At 60.1% G+C, this 15,803-nt stretch overlaps 1 protein-coding gene across 1 annotated transcript; it reads right to left on the reverse strand.

Moving 5' to 3' along the window:
* Positions 1-514: 514 nt before the first annotated feature.
* ARHGEF37 (Rho guanine nucleotide exchange factor 37) lies at positions 515-11,243 on the reverse strand. The gene is made up of 13 exons (XM_014891217.2): positions 11,112-11,243; positions 8,803-9,006; positions 8,322-8,445; positions 7,892-8,039; positions 7,001-7,200; positions 6,374-6,504; positions 5,795-5,899; positions 5,052-5,162; positions 4,090-4,419; positions 3,310-3,438; positions 2,762-2,957; positions 2,186-2,358; positions 515-1,913 (listed from the first exon to the last, which is right to left on the reverse strand). The coding sequence occupies exons 2-13, from the start codon at positions 8,992-8,994 to the stop codon at positions 1,704-1,706; spliced, it is 2,049 nt and encodes a 682-aa protein (XP_014746703.2). The 5' UTR covers positions 8,995-9,006; positions 11,112-11,243; the 3' UTR covers positions 515-1,703.
* Between the last annotated feature and the right edge of the window lie 4,560 nt (positions 11,244-15,803).

The raw sequence follows: 15,803 nt of genomic DNA on the forward strand, positions 1-15,803 counted from the left end.
GAGCTGGAGGGGTGAGCCCTGTGGCTGCAGGGCCTGGGCTGGGTGGGCAAGCACAGACACTCAGCCCCTGCCCACTGACCCTCATTCCCCCAGCCTGCTCATTTTCCCTTCCCGAGGAATCCATTAACCTTTCCCTAAGCTGAGAGCATCCCCAGGACGTGTCCCCAGCTCTGGCACTGCTGTCCCCTCCCATGTTTTGAGTAGCTGAGCATTTCCTCGGGGCTTTCAATGCCACCTGGGCACGGCTGGCTGCCCCACAGGTACAAAGGAGGGTGAGCCCTACTCTGCCCCAAACCAGACCCCAGCCCCACATGTGGGACACACAGGGCAGTGTCCGGGGCCTGTCCCCACCTGCCTGGCACCTGCTCAGGGTCGGTTGAGGACGTGCCAGCCCTGCCCCGCTGCCCAGCCCGCAGCCAGGGCCGCACTGGGGAGCCCGCGGGGAGCCCGTGGGTGGCCCGGGCAGGGCAGGGCAGGGCAGGGCAGGGCAGGGCAGGGCACAGGGCTCGGCGTGCCAGCGCTCGCCAGCCGGCACGGGCACCTTTGATGCGGGCAGAAACAGGAGCCCAGGGCAGCCGGGGAGACGCCAGCCCGGAGCTCCACTGAGGGTGAGGAACGGGCAGAGCGCGGTGCCAGTCCCGGGGGGCTCCTGAAGTCCCCTCTGGCACCGTATCAGCATCTCCAAACAGTGCAGCCACGGGGAAACTGAGGCAGGGAGCTGGGATACCTCAGGAATGGTGAGAGGGAGGTTGTCTCCATTCTCAAACCGAGCCTTAGCTCAGGACCAACACGGATGGATTCTCCCAAAAACCTCTTCTATGGCACCCGTGTTAACCCGCCGGGGATCTGTGCGGGTCGCAGGGGACGGGGGGTCCGGGGAGTGACGATCTCCGTCCCCCTGAGCGGTGCGGAACCCCCGGGCTGTGTCCCCGCTCTCCCCGCACCAGTGCTCCCAGTACGGGCCGGGCGGGCACTGGGAGCGGGTGCGGGGCTCCCTCTGGCGGCCACAGCGCAGCGCTGCCGCAGGTGCGCACGGCCAAGGGCTCAGGTGCTCAGGGGTCCAGGTAGCCAAATTCTCAGGTGCCCAGGTACCCAATTTCTCAGATACTCAGGAGATCAGTTTCTCAGGTACTCAGGTGCCCAGTGCCCATCCGCCCAGTGCCCAAGGGCTCAGGTACTCAGGTACCCAGGTGTCCAGTGCCCACCTGCCACTGCCCAAGGGTTCAGGCACTTAGGTGCCCAGGTAGCCAAATTCCCAGGTGCCCAGGTAGCCAAATTCTCAGGTACTCAAGTGCCCAGTGCCCAAGTGCCCCATACCTGGCTGAGGACCCCTCTGCAGTGCTGCACCTTTGCTGCTCAATCCTGCTCCAACCAGGGCTGATGCTGCCTCATCATCCCCAGGCCACATTTGTCACTTGCAGGGATTTCAGCAAATCCCTGGATAACTGCAGCCACCTGCCCCGACTCCCTGGTGCTGCTTTGCTTTGTGCCAACACACACAGAGCACCTGGCACTCTCACACCTCGTGTCACAGGTACCTCCCAAGTGCCATCCTCGTGCCCACATCCCTGGACTGTGTCTCCCAGGTGCCTCCCACCACCTTCCCAGCCCGGGGGCTGCCTCCCTCCAGCATTCCTGTGAGGTGTCCTCGGGTGCCAAGCTGGCTGCTCCCATCCTGTGCCCTTGCTGAGGGCTGGCCACGCTCACACGGGCAAGCTCCAGCCCGCAGGGTCCTGCACGGGGACGGTCACCAGGTAGCTGGAGGGCACATAGCCCCTCTGGCCATTCACCTCCACCAGGCTCCACTCTGTGCTCCCCTTCTTGTCGTGGGGTTCCAGCAGCAGCACGGGCTGCCCTGCCTGCAGGGTCACCTCCTGCGGGCTCCTGGCTGTGAAGGAGAAGCCAGCGACCACCTGTGGGAGGCAGGGAAGGAAAGGGGGGAAGCTGGAGCTGGGAGTTAAGGGGGGAAGGATGTGGCAGGACAGGCAATTCCAAGAGGGCAGCACAGCAGTGCCATGGATGGAGGGACTGGAGACCCACCAAGGACAGTTCTCTTGCCCTGTCCACCCTGGTCCCAGCAAGGGGGACACCTGGAAAAGCAGATCCACCTTCCCACCCACACAGGGACTAGCAGGGAGCTGGTAGGGCTGCTAGAAATGGCCCTGGGTGTGTCCCCCACCCTCACCTGGAATGTTGGGGTGAAGGTGGCCACCTGTGGCCTGGGAGCTTCAGGGGATGCATAGGAATGTCTCCTTCTCTCTGTGCCACTGTCCAGGGACAGCAGCTGCATCCCAGGCTGCTGGACTTGTACGGGGCTGTAGGGTCGGAGTTTTGCAGCAGGAACAAACCCTCGGGGACCTGAAGGACAAGGACACACACAGCTCATGGGGCCCTGCTGCCTGGCACAGGCAGGACTGGCTGGAGGGGACAGGAGTGACACTTTGGCTGTTGTCTGGCATGGCACAGCAGCCCTGCTCAAACTAGGGGATATCCAGGAGAAATCCCTGTCAAAAGAGGAGTTGTGGTGCATGGATTCTCCTTCCCCACCACGACACTTCTGAGTGCTCCCCTGGGGAATCAGTCAGGACACCTGAACCTCACAGCTGATGACAAAGCTGAGGTGGCCTTGGGCTGAACACAGCCTGGAAGGGAGCACCCAGGACACCACAGCCTGCTGCTCCATCCAAGATAAGGAAACAATTCAGGTGAACCTGGCCTTGGTGCCAAGGTGAGGAGAGGCTGCCCACAGTGCCCACAGTACCTCCAGCATCCACCAGCCACCTGCTCGTGTTCCCCTTGGTGTCAGAGCTCTGCAGCAGAGCCACGATCTGTCCCCTCAGCAAGGTCAGGTCCAAGTCTCTGCTGCCACTGATGTTGCTGGTCACTTGGTAAAGCTTGTCTGGGCCGTGCTTGCTCACAAGGGAAAGGACCTTCCTCTCCTCAGCAGGGGTCAGAGGCTGGTGGGGAGCAGGAGACACAGGAGCATTCGATCAGACACAGGGTACTGAGACCCTTCCAGGGCCAGGATAAGAGGAGGAACTCCTCCACACTCCCTGCTCCACCCAAACCCAGGTTTGGAGATGAGTGTCCAGAGCCAGCAGAGCTGAGCTGTTTCATCCCTGGTTATCCCCAGCCAGCTGCTCTCAGGGGCTTGGGGGAAATTCTGTGGCAACCCCCTGGGCAATGTTCTGAGCCAACCTCCCCACCAAGGGGATTTTCTGCACTGGGAAGCCACAGCCCCAGTGGATAAATCCATAGTCCAATCTCTCTTTATCCAGCTGGCCTAAGCTGTGCCCTGCCCAGCCCTACCTGTGTGCCAGGGCTCGGTGTGACAGTCTCAAAGGCCTGGCAGAAGGCACGGAGCTTTGCACCTGACTGCTGCAGGGTGTCCTCCACCACCTTCCAGAAGCTGGGCAGGGGCATGTGGCCATGGGGCAGCTGTGGAGACAGACTGGGATCAGGGACAGAGCTCTGGGTAGGGGCAGAAGGGAAGCAGGAGGAAGAAAAGGGCTGAGAAAGCAAGAGACCAGAGCTGATCACTAAATTCACCTTGCACATGGGACCAAAGGTTTGATCCTCTCCTCTCTGGCTTTGAGCTGCACCTTGTTCTCCTCCTGGTCCTGGCTCAGGCCAGGGCTGTGCTCCACCCCAGGGCTTTTGCCAGCCCTCACTCTCCGTATTTACAAACATCAGGCTCAGAATCCCACAGTGAGGAGTCCTGGGAGACATCTCCCAGGGGATGGGGCTGGGGGAGGCTGTACCCCAGCCCAGGAGCTGCCTTTCTCCTCCCTGCCTTCCTGGCACGGGGCTCTCAGGTGCTCTGAGCTCACACTGATCTCTCAGACAGCAGCACATCAATAAATTACCAGCAGTGTCCACAAACACAAAGCAGGGTAGTGCAGAAGAGAAAATTTGGCTTTCCCCAGGCAGGAAGGAAGGGAGATCCCTACAAATGCTCCACAGGGAGCTGGGTGTCTGCAAGGGCAGGTGGGCCACAGCAAAACTTCAGTGCCCTGATACCTGAGAGATCTCCCAGACCTGAAGAAGGCAGGTCTGGCTCAGCTCACGTACCTGAGGGGTCCCACTCACCTGCTGCAGCTCCTTCTCTGCCTGGTGCAGGACCTGGGCAGCCAAATCCAGCTGCAGGGCACTGAAGGAGCGCAGGATCTGCCCCAGGAGCTGCAGGGCCACCTGGTTGAACTGGGGCAGCTCAGCCACCAGCAGGTCATTGATGGCCAGGTAGGTGTTCATGGCTGCCTCCTCATCATAGCTCACGCTGCCCATCTCACTCTTCCTCTCCTGGATCTCCTCGTAGTCCAGCAGTTTGTCCAGGCGCTTCTTGACCAGCTGCTGGGGCCCCTCCAGCATGGCTGAGAGGCTGCACAGGGGCTGCCACACCAGCCTGTCCACACGCTGCTTCTGGGAGATGGGAGAACCCCAATTTCATGTGAACCACCCCCAGTCGGGAGCAGCTGCCAGCACAGGGCCGGGGGGGAAGGTTTGGGGGGATCTGTGGAGGGGTTTGTGTGGGGTGGGGAGCACCTGGGATATTTTCCCTGAGGGCACATAGGATGCCAACAGCACAAACCCTTGGGAGGGAGCAGTCCTGCCCCACAAAATTCCAAATTTGTGCTCCATGGAAACAGCTGGACCCTTCATGGCTCAGAGCACTCTCAGTTGAGTCTCTCCCCACACCCCTGCCCAGATCCCATTTAAAGGCCCTCTGCCCTTGCCTTGGGGTGCTCTGGTCTCCTCCCCATGCCCCTGGATGCACATCAGACAGCTCATGCCAGCCCTGGATGGGCTCAGGAGCTGTGCTGCTGCTGCTGCTGTTGTGTCTCTGTCCCTGCCCTCCCTTCTCCCCTGGAGCTGCTCCCTCACTTCATGTGTGCAGATGGATCCTGTTACTCGTTCCTGGCTCTGCCTGCCAAGCTGGGCTCTGGGGGATGTGAGGACACTGGGGCAGACTCAGCTCCTGGCTGCCAGCCCCTGCTGTGCCCCCGGCAGAAGGTGGCAGGGCTGGGCGAGATGTGCAGGGAAGGAGCACTCACAAACTCTGGGAAAACGGAGCTCTGGAGGAGCTCAGAGAGGCGGCGATGCTGCTGGGCGGGTCCCTCGTCCATCTGCAGGTCACACTGGTGAGGGGTGGGCAGCAGGAACGCCTGCAGGGAGAAGAACCTCAGTCCTTAACTCCTTCTCAATAATCCTGTGTGGGCAGCCCTTGTCAATCTTTTCCTGCAAGGTCTTTCCAGCCCAGGAGTTGCTGCTGAACCCTCAGCAGCTTCCCCAGGCTTTCCTGCTAATGCTGTGTCTGGGGATTGCATGTTTTGCCAGCACTCAGACTTTCATTTTCCTCAGATGCCCCAAGGGATTTCCGTGAGCAAATCGCAGCAGCTGCTGACCCAGGTGATTTCAGAAGGGCAGTTTGTTGTCAGGACTGATCTGGGGACATTTCTGCCTTATACACATTATTAAAGCAAGAATTCCCAGGCTGAACAACACCTGGCCTTTTCAATCATTTAAGACCTTGAAATAATGATAAGTTTAAGGACAGATTATTCTCAAATGACACCAGCTCAGACAGCGCTGTCAAAGCCTCACCTTTGGTTTAAACTCCCCTGGACCTGAGCAATCCTTGGATGTTGTGCAACTCCCTGACACAACAGCTCAGCTGCAAATCCTTGAACATCCCCAACAGCTCCTGGTTTCCACAGGGCTTGGAAGAATTCCACAATCCCAAGGAACAGCTCCTGAGGGGATGGGGCCAAGCCCTGGCCAGTGGTCAAGGTCTTACCTGTAAATGGCCCAGGTAGGATGCCACGTTCTCCTTCAGCGTGGCCACACTGGATGCCACACACTGGAACTTCTCTTCCAGGTCATCATATTCCTTGTCCTCAGTCTGTAAGGAAAGAGGCAGCTTGTCACCAGCATGGGCAGGGCTGGTGCCCATCACTGGGGGCTGAAACAGCAGCCAGGAGCTGATGGGGCTGGGACAGGCAGGGCAGAGCCTGGGGGGGCTCCATGAATCTGGAAAAGGGTCAAACATTGGTGCAGGCAGCAACAAGGCTCTTGGTGTGGTGGTGGTGCTGGGGAACACTGTCTTTCCTTTTGCTGGGGGGCCCAAGGATGCTGTAGGTGCTTTGAGAGCCAAAGTGCTGCCCTGCAATGCTCTGTTGGGTGGGCAGTGAGGTGTGTCCTCGCATCCCTGTTATCCCACTGATCCTTGGGATGCTGGAGGACCGGGAGGCAGCATCAGCCACCCCACCCTGTGCTCCCCATTCCGCTATTGAGGCACTTCAGGAGCAGCAAAACGCCCCAGAGACGAGCCCAGGAGGGGCAGCAGGGGTGAGGGCAGGGGAGGAGGGCTGCCCACCTTGGCCACGATGCCAGCCTCGTGCATGAGGAGCCGGCTGAGGCGCGTGGTTTTCTTGGCAATGGAGTGGGTGTTGAGGCGTGCCAGGCGGTCCCGCAGCGTCAGGTGCTCAGCCTTGTTGTATTTGGTTGCTGCCTCGGGTGGGAGGACACAAAACAAGGGGACAAAAGAGCAGAAGAGGAGAGTTCGTGGCTGAGCAGGCCACGAAGGTGAGCAGCACAGGGGCTGATCAACAGCATGAGCACAAAACACATTGAAGAATGAAAGGATTGGAAAACCAAAAAGAAGGGCGAGCTCCCATCTATGGGGAGCCTGATTTCTCCTATCCCAAGGTCAGGACTGTTATTCCCCGTTTTCCCCAGTCCCAGGAATGTGGACAGACTGGTTTTGTCCTCAGTCCCCCCATGCCACCCTGCTCCTGCAGCCTTTGGGTCTTGCCCACAGTGGCATTTACAGGACCAGAGCAGTTCCAGGAGCTGCCTGCACAGAGTCTGCAGCTCCAGCAGGCAGGCTTAAGTGCAGGACAGGACAGCTCTGAACTGATTTCAGTGGGAATTAGTGCCCAGGAGAGCACTGGGGCTGGGCTGGGTGCTGTGCCCCCCCTGCACCAAGCCCCTGGGCACTCACCCACTTCCCGGCGCCGTTTGTACTCGTTGATGTTGGCATTGACCTGGGCCATGGCACGAACCGCTGCCTGCAGGGCTGAGTGGGCACTGGCACTGCTCGGGGTGTTCTCCAGGATCTTCCCCAGCAGCAGAGGGTATTTGGTGACCCTCTGCACGGGCATCACCAGGAAGAAGCTGAGGTCTGACGCACCCGTGTGAGGCCTGATGGAGAGGGGATTGCTCAGGGTTGTGTGCAGGGCTGCCCTGCTGCTCTCCATGGCTTCTCTGGGAGAGTTTATTGGGGAGAGCAGCCCAGATGTTGTGGGGCATTTCTGGCTGTGAACTCCAGCTGCAGGGGGACTCTGTCCCTGCCAGCCAGCCCCGAGGGCAGTGCCAGCCCCTGGGTGGGTGTCCTGCCTCCCTGAACAGTGCTGTGCTTGTCCAGCCCTGGCACACGGGGTCAGTGGGCAGCAGGGAGGGAGGGGTTGGCAGAGTGTCTCCCTTCCCACTCACAGGGAAGGCATCTCACTGCCTGTGCCCTAAGCAGCAAATCCCAGGAGTTCCTCCACTGCCACTCCTGCTTCTCCTGGCTCTGACAGTGTTTGTGACCCCCCCCTTGATAGTTCAGGTCCCCTAGGGCCAGCCTGTGTCTCTCTGGTCAATGTGGGGAGTACGTGCCCTCCCTGGAGAAGGCAGCAGCTGTGGATGTCACCCATCCCTTATTTTGGGATCCTTTATAAAAGATTATGAACCAAGGGTCCAGGACAGGCTGCCATCAGGAAATGCCACAAAGGTGGTGGCCATGATATGACACCCAGCCTGGTGATCCATCCAGCTTGTCCAGAGAGGAGGAGGGCAAAGCCAGGATGTGAGGCAGGGACAGGGAGGTGGTGGCTCAGCAGCAGGGACCTACACGGTGGCATTCAGGGTGTCCAGGATCTCCCCCTGCAGCCGGGGGTCCCTGTGGTAGCTCTCCACCAGCTCCAGGGCGTGGTCGTAGCTGGCACAGTAGATCTTGTAGACAGTCTCCATCTCTTCCTTGAACTCCTGGAACAGGGTGCCTGGGGAAGGAGAGTGGGGCTGGAGAGGAAGGTCCTTTCCCACCGGCTCAGAGAAGGCAGGGGTTTCTCCCCAGCCTGCAGGAAGGGCAAAGCCAGTGCAGCAATGCCAAGCGTGCCAGGGCAGGGCTCTGCCCTCTGGGCACCCTGCTAAACTGGGTCTGGTGCTGTCCCCATCACCGTCTGCAGGCTGGGCAGGACGAGGAGGTGTCAGGGCAGGGGGCTGGGCTGGCACACCCCCAGCATGGGTGGGCACGGGGCAGCCATGGGCACTGCACCACTTACTGATGCAGAGCAGCTGCTCCTGGCCCTGGCCGGCCGTGGCCTCCAGACCCTTCAGAAACCGTCTGGAGACATGGAGGATTTCATCGGTGTTAGAGAAGAGTCCTTCCAGGTCGAGCTCAGGCAGCTGAAGGGAACAGAGATGCCTCAGGCTAAGCCAAATACATCAGAGATGGTGCCACAAGTATCAGGTGTTTTAGAGGCACTCCTAGAGACCTTCTGTGTGCCCCAAGGGACACCCCAGGAGTTGGAGGGATGCTCTGTTTCAGGAGGCTTTGGGAATGCTGAGACCTGTCTGGGCTCCCAGATAGGACAGGGTTAAAGTCATGGGATGGCTGTACTGGGTCAGACCCAATGTCCATCCAAGCCCAGAGCTTGGCTGGTGATGGGGAGCTCAGGATGCACTGATTTGGGCATCTCAGAGCTCTGGACAGATCACCCCGCAGTCACCAGCCCCGGGGCAGGGGGAGGTACCCGGTGTCACCTGCTTGTTCTGGAGGTGTGCCCGGATGTCTGACACACACAGCTGGAGGTTGTGCACGTAGCTGGCCTCGGTGGTGATGAGCTCCTCCACGGCCAGGCGCTGGCTCAGCTCCATCCTGTCACAGGGCATCACCTCGTACACGGCCTCTTCATCCTCAGCTGCATCCTCAGAGTCGGGCTCTGCACTCGCCATCTCAGCAGGACACTGCAGGGGTGGCACAGCCAGCCCTGACACTGGTGCTCTGGTGCCCAACCCAGCTCCCTACTCTGTGCCTGGGGGACCCCACAGCACATCCCCAGGGCCACTCAACCCATCTGCATTTACAGGCACGCTCCAAAACCATAAAACCATGAAGTGCTGCGAGGCAGGAGCAGGCTGGCTGCAGACACCCACGTGTGGCAGGCAGGGACTCGCCACACACACGTGCCCACGCTCTGGTGACCACGTGTGGGGCTGGGGTGCAGGCAGGGGGGCCCCCAGGTGCCACCCAGCACTGGGACTGTGTAGGGACCCATTCCCATGGGCAGAGCAGGGTTTGCCAGCTCCACTCCAGCTCCTTGCTCCCAGGGCCGGTTGTTCCCTCCCTGCCTTGGCTGTCGGTGCCTGGCGCCTTGCCTGGCATTCAAGGGTGCTGTTCAAAGTACAAAGAGTGGCTCTGCAGCGCTGGAACAAGAGATGTTTCTGAGACGGCAAGAGATGATTTAAAAGCCACTGGGACGGGGGGAGAAGTGGGGAGAGCTGCTGACGCCTCTGCCAGATGCACTGGCAGCCCCTGGTATGCAATGCCAGGGCCATGCATGGCCCAGCACGCTCCCCTCCCCTCTCTGCTATGGAAAATCCGAGCTGATTCCTGACGTTTTCTTCTCGGGAAACAAACTCTTCTCTAACTGATACCAGGGAGGATGAGCAGCTCTCAGAGCATCACAAACAGTGCTTGGCTCCTGGCAGCAAGGCCTTGAGGGAGAGAGGTGTGGAACAGCCCACCCTGGCACAGGCACAGCCAGGCTGGATCCAGACCCCGGCAGGAGCAGGAATGCTGCCAGGAGGAGAGGAGCAAAGGCAAGGCAGAGGTGCCTGGCAGGATAAAAGCCAGATGGCACAAGCAGCAGACTTTGCCCTGCCCTACATGCCCAGCCAGTGCCAACCTCCACAGCCAGCCTGCACCATGCCAGGCGCCCACTCCGGAGGGCAGCCCCTCTCTCCCTGTTCCCACCGGGCTAACAAGTGGCTGATGCAGCTGCGAGCCGGGGGCAGGGCCAATGTCCCCTGCTGGCACACGCCCACTGCTGTGCTGGAGGAGAGCTGGGCTTGGCACAGCGAGCAGAGATGGCATTGGACCTCCAGTGGCCGACGGGGGTGTCACCCTGCCAGCTGTCATCCCTGCTCCCCTGCCTGTGCCATGGCATTGGCTGAGGTGGGACACGGGGAGGAGGAGACTTTTCTGCACCCGAGGTGTCCAGGCAGAAGGATTCCCATCAAGGGCTGCTGGGCAAACCCAGTGTCCTCTGCCTGGGGTGACAACAAAACCCCAATTCAGTGGAGGCAGGTGGAAAGCCCCTGAGCCCTGAGGGGTGTCCTGCAGCTCAGGGCATGCCAGTATTGGGGTGTCCCTGGTTCCTGCAGCAGCATCCCCGGAGCACAGAGTTGCTCTGGGGGCTTTCCCCAGGCTGACACCCCTCACCCCCCCTGGCCCGAGACCTCAGTGGGACAAGGGAACGGTACAAAACTAAACCGCAGCATTTCTGGGCAGCGTTGGAGCTGTCAGACAGCGCAGGAGCAGGTTTCGTTTTCGCAGCCCCCCCTCCCAGGCAGCTTCCCTCATTTGAGCTGTCACTGCTGCCTCGGCGGCTCCCAGCATCCCTGTCCATACCGGGGGGGCTCCGGGTATCCCTGGAGGAGCTCCCAGCATCCCTGTCCATACCGGGGGGGCTCCGGGTATCCCTGGAGGAGCTCCCAGCATCCCTGTCCTTAAGGGGGATCTCTATCTGTAATGGGGGGCTCTGGGAGTCCCTGTGCCTAACGGGGGGCTCCCAGCAATCCTGTCCATACCGGGGGGGCTCCGGGATCTCTGTCCCTAATGGGGGGCTCTCAGCATCCCTGTCCCTAAAGGGGATCTCTGTCTGTAACGGGGGGCTCCGGCCATCCCTGCCCGTAACGCGGACACCGACCCGGCCCTCCCCGACCCCCGCGCACAGAGGTCGCCAGCTCCGGGTCCGCAGCTCCCACCGCACCCCGGGAATGTCACCCCCTGTCCTCAGCCAGCCCAGCCTCGCCTCTGTCCCCCCCAAACCCCCGGGCCCGGCTCTCACCTGCCGAGCGGGCGGGGTTGCGCAGCTCTCGGTGCTGCGGGCGGTGACACCGGGCGGGCACGGGGGGGATCCCGAGCAGGGGGAATCCCGAGCAGGGGGATGATCCCGAGCAGGGGGATGATCCCGAGCAGGGATATGACCCCGAGCAGTCCCGGCCCGGTGCCGGTCCCGGCCCGCAGCAGCCGCAGCCGCTCGGTCTCAGCGGAGCGGGGCGGTCCCTGCGCACGCCCGGCGGGCGGCGGGGGCTGGCGGCCGGCCCGGCTGGCACCGGCTGGCCCCGAACGCACCGCCCCCGGCGGCACCGGCACCCGGGACAGGTTCCTGTCCCCCAGAACAGCCGATCCCCCTATCCCGGGGCAGCCTCCTGTCCCCCAGAACAGCCGATCCCCCTGTCCCGGGACAAGCTCCTGTTCCCCAGAACAGCCGATCCCCCTGTCCCGGGACAAGCTCCTGTCCCCCAGGACAGACGATTCCCCTGTCCCGGGGCCGCTCTCCCCGTCCATCCATCCTCCGGTGCAGTGTGCCGGCAGCGGCTGAGGATGGAGGGCAGGGGACACACCGAGAGGACAGGGGACACACCGGGAGGGCAGAGAGCACACCGGGAGAGCAAGGAACACACCGGGACAGCAAGGGACACTCCGCCTCGCCCCTGCCCCACCGGCAGGGACAGGTGCCCCGTGTGTCCCTGGCATTGTTGCCCCAGTGATGCTCGCACAGCCCATCCCCAAACGCGCGGCGTTCCCGCCGTGTTATCCCAAGGTCAGGCGTGTCCCCGGCACTGCCCCCCTGCTCTGCCGTCCCTCACCAGCTGCAGAGAAAACAGAAATGAAAATATAACCGGGAAAGTGGTTGCCAAGATTAGGGCATGGGGAACTAGCAGCTGCTGGGCATGAAGTTGGGTTTTCTCTTTTGCTTGGTGAGGTGTTTCAATCCTTATAAACAAGCTATTGAGGAGAGAGAGGCTGATCCCTCGTCCTGACCACAGGGAGGGGATGGCAGCACCGGGGTTTTTCCAGGCTGGCCCACAGTGTGCAGAAAGTGTCACTGTGAAAAGGACTCTGAGTTTTTCAGTGACTCATGCAGGACAAGACAGTGTCTGTGACTGGATCCAAAACTCCCCATGGGCCAGGACAAGCTCTCTGCCACTTCCAGCCCTTCCCTCTGGGTTCCTTTTTGAAACAGGGACCCACAGGCACCTGCTCCATTGGCTGCCAGCCACTGCTGGTGCCACAAACGCCATCCCGCCCCCCTGCCTGCATCCCATCCTGCCCACGGAGAGGCTGGGTGTTGATTTTGGGGACCCAAGCAAAGCCCATGACACTGACTGGGTGTGGGGCTGGGGTAAAGCCATTGCCAGGCTGGTCTGTGCCATGCGGGCTTCAGCAGTGACATGGGCACAGGAGGGACACACACAGGGCTGTGGCCTTGGGCACACAGATGTCCTTCCCCCCTTGCAGGTGGCAGCAGGGGTGCAGTCCTTGCCCAGGTTTGGGCTGGCATTGCTCTGATGCCAGCAGTTCTCAGCCCCATCCTTGGGCAGGAGCTCTTCCTGCCGTGTCCAACAAAGCCACCGAGACACATCTGAGCTGCTCTGCTGCCATCAGCACATCGTGGATGATCCAGGACAGGAACCATGAGGGAATCCCAGCAGGGCAGAGCTCCCTCCTCCCCCAGCATCTTCATCCCACTGAGCAGGACCAACATCTTCAGCCCCAGCTCCACCCAGGCCAGCTCATAGCAGGGGTGTTCCCTCATGCTTATTTCGCATTCCAGTCTGTTTTTTCACAGGCTGGATAGATTGGCTCCGGCGAGTTCCTTGCAGGATGGGCTTGTCCTCCTTCCTGACAGCTCCTTCCCTCAGCACAAGCTGTTTCCTTCCTGCTCTGCTGCTGGCACCACACACCTCCCATCCAGCCCTGGGCTGGGGCTGGGGCTCCGTTTGCCTCCCCTGGGTGTTTCAGGCAGCTCTGGGAGCAGTGTGACAGGGCTGTCACTGCTCCAGGGCTCCCCGGGAGGTGTGAGAGCAGGCTGGCTGCCCTGGCCCGGCTCTCCTTACACCAGGAAAACAAACAGGCGCCGGCTGGTCCAGCACAAGTGTTTGTGTGCCAGGGCTGTGCTCAGGTGAAGCCAAGCTGAGGTGTTCCCAGCAGGGTCCCCGGCACCCAGCTGGGTGTGCTCCTACCCTGCCAACACAAACGTGGCAAAGCTGTGGCAGGGAGTGGCATCACCCGTGGGACCGAGTGTGGGACTGTGGGGGGAGGCAGGACCGGCTGCTCCTGCAGCAGAGCCAGCTTGGTGCAACCCCATTGCACAACTGCTTCTCGCAGAGCAAAGGTGAGCCACCTCCACGGCACTGCCCAGCCCTCTCCATACCCACTGCCACGGCAGGAGTGCTCTGCCAGCCTTTCTCTGGCAGTATTGAAGAAAAAACCCAACCCCACGAGGCTGGTGGGACTCGATTTGTCCCCTGTGACACTCCTTGAGTGCTGAGCACAGCCTCAGCCCAGGGGATGGAGAAGCTCCTGGTGATGGTTCTGTGTTCTGGCTCAAAACAGGACGTGGTGAAAGCCTCAGGAAGAGGGAGGTGGATGGGAGGCAGGAATATTTGGCTGCCCAGGCATCACCTCACCCTGGAAGAGATTATTTCCACCCTTCATCTCACCCTGAACTTGCTGGCTCCTTTTGCTGTTTTGCCTTTTCCCAGCTACTCCAAACATTAACGCTGAGGATATTGGGATGAAAGCTGAAGCCATCAGGGGGCTCTCTGGGAACGCTCCAGACAAGCTTTGAGTTAAACAGGGCTTGCTCAGAAAATAAACACGGCTTCCAGCCATGCAAAGCACCACAGTTCAGGTTCTGCCTAATAACAGCAGGCGAGGGGTTCCTCTCTGAGCAGCAGGTTTGTACAGGAAAGTTCCATTTCCTCTGTTTAATCTCTTCCATTCTTACTGTTCTTTGGATTTCTTTCCCGTCTAGAAAGGACCTGGTGACCACAGGCTGTTATCAGCCGTTCAGGATGGAAAAGAAAACACAGGGAGAAAAACAGCAGCTCAAGAATGTGCTCCCAGGTGCGTCCTAATCACAAAACTTCCTCCCACACGGCAGAGCTCGGAAGTGGACTTTGCCTGCAGCCCCACAGTCTGTGTGTGCTGTGCAGCTCCAGCCACTGGCAAGGAGGAAAAAAAACCTGTGAAATTAAAGGTTTTCATTCTGCTGAGATTGCCACCAGCATGAGCAGCTCCTGAAAAACCACAGGGATGTCGTTCCTTCCTCTTCCTCCTTCCCTTCTCAGCTAATGTGCTTAAGAGGAAAGAAGGGCTGTGCCTGTCTGCTCAGGATAATTCCATCCAGGTATTCAGCCAGGGCTCCCAGGCAGGTGGAAATGCTGTCAGCTCCGGGGGTCTGGATGGAGCTGCAGGCTCCAGCCACACGCCTGCACCACGAGGAAGAGCACAGCCTAAAAATAAGCAGCTAGGATTTGATCTAGGCAGAATAAATGAAGAGTCAGCTCTTTATTTCCAAGAGGGTTATTTATGGGCCTCCTTCATGGAGGAGGCTTCAGCCCCTCTTGGCCTCTCTGAGCCTCCTGGATCCATGATTTTGTGTTGAAGCTTCACATCCACCAGCCTCTGTGGTCCTTCCCTGTGCCCTCTGCTTCCCTGCCTTGATTTTTCCACCCCAAGATCTCCATTTCTCTCCCAGGGCTGGTGACTCCAGGCCTTTCACCCATTTGTCACAAATCCAGCTGAGCCAGCTGGTGGTGACAACAGCTCAAGGAGAACACCAGAGGCTGGTGTGAGGGCACTGAATTCTGAGATATTCATATTTCTGCCCTGACAGAGCATCCTTGCTCTCTCAGGACCAGCATGGAGAATGCAGAGGTGAGAACAAGCCGTGGGCACCTGAGCTGGAATTCAGGGAGACATAGAGGTGTCTGCAGCATCCTGCAGCTCTGGGAGGAAGGACAGAAATCTCCAGGCCTGTCCAGCCCCAGACAGGGCCACCCACACCCTGCCACGAGGCAGTGCCAGTGACAACTCTCCTTGCCCAAAGCATCCCACAGGACACCCTGTTGGATCCCACACCCCACTGAGCACCTTCTGCCTGCAGCAAGGAGGCAACAAGACACGAGAAAAGCAAGAAAAGTTCTGAAAATTCTGGTGGTTTCTGCTGATTACTCATTTTCCACTGATCCAATACTGATCTCCTCTCTGCTTGATTTTGGAGGATTTTTTGTTCCTGCTGCATCATCACAACCACCCACCCATGGAGCTGGAACTCCATGTGAGCTCCTCTTCCTCCTCCTCATCCTCCCTGTGGGCACCCCACACACCCGGGCACCCCGGGCACCCCCGGGCAAGGAGAGGGTGTGAGAAGCCGAGGGGAAGTGCATCCCCTGGAGAATCACCTTCTCCTTTGGGAGATCAGACACTTCTGGAGTCCCACCAGCTCCTCCAGGCTAATTCCTGCAGGAGTTGTTCTGGAGTTGCAGCAGCAGCTGCTGCCTGTGCAGGAGGAGCTGCAGGATGACTTCTCTTGCTTCAGGGAGAAATGAGGGGTGGCAGGGAGGTGAGAGCCCCTTCAAGCTGTCCCTGTGCAATCCCCCCCATCCCTTTTTTCCACTGACACACCCAGGAACGCCTGTGCCATGACAGGGTTTGTGTGTCTGCCACAGGAAAGTGCAACAGGTGC

Source organism: Sturnus vulgaris, chromosome 15, assembly GCF_052056855.1.
Source record: "Sturnus vulgaris isolate bStuVul1 chromosome 15, bStuVul1.hap1, whole genome shotgun sequence".
In the NCBI taxonomy this organism is placed as follows: Eukaryota; Metazoa; Chordata; class Aves; order Passeriformes; family Sturnidae; genus Sturnus; species Sturnus vulgaris.

Bases quoted from the DNA above. Each gene is read 5' to 3' on its own strand.
- ARHGEF37 (XM_014891217.2), bottom strand. From the start codon at position 8,994: ATGGCGAGTGCAGAGCCCGACTCTGAGGATGCAGCTGAGGATGAAGAG. The intron at 4,420-5,051 runs GTGAGTGCTCCT...CCCATCTCCCAG, and splicing joins GCTCCGTTTTCCCAGAGTTT to AAGCAGCGTGTGGACAGGCT. The intron at 2,958-3,309 runs GTAGGGCTGGGC...GCTCCCCACCAG, and splicing joins CACCGAGCCCTGGCACACAG to CCTCTGACCCCTGCTGAGGA.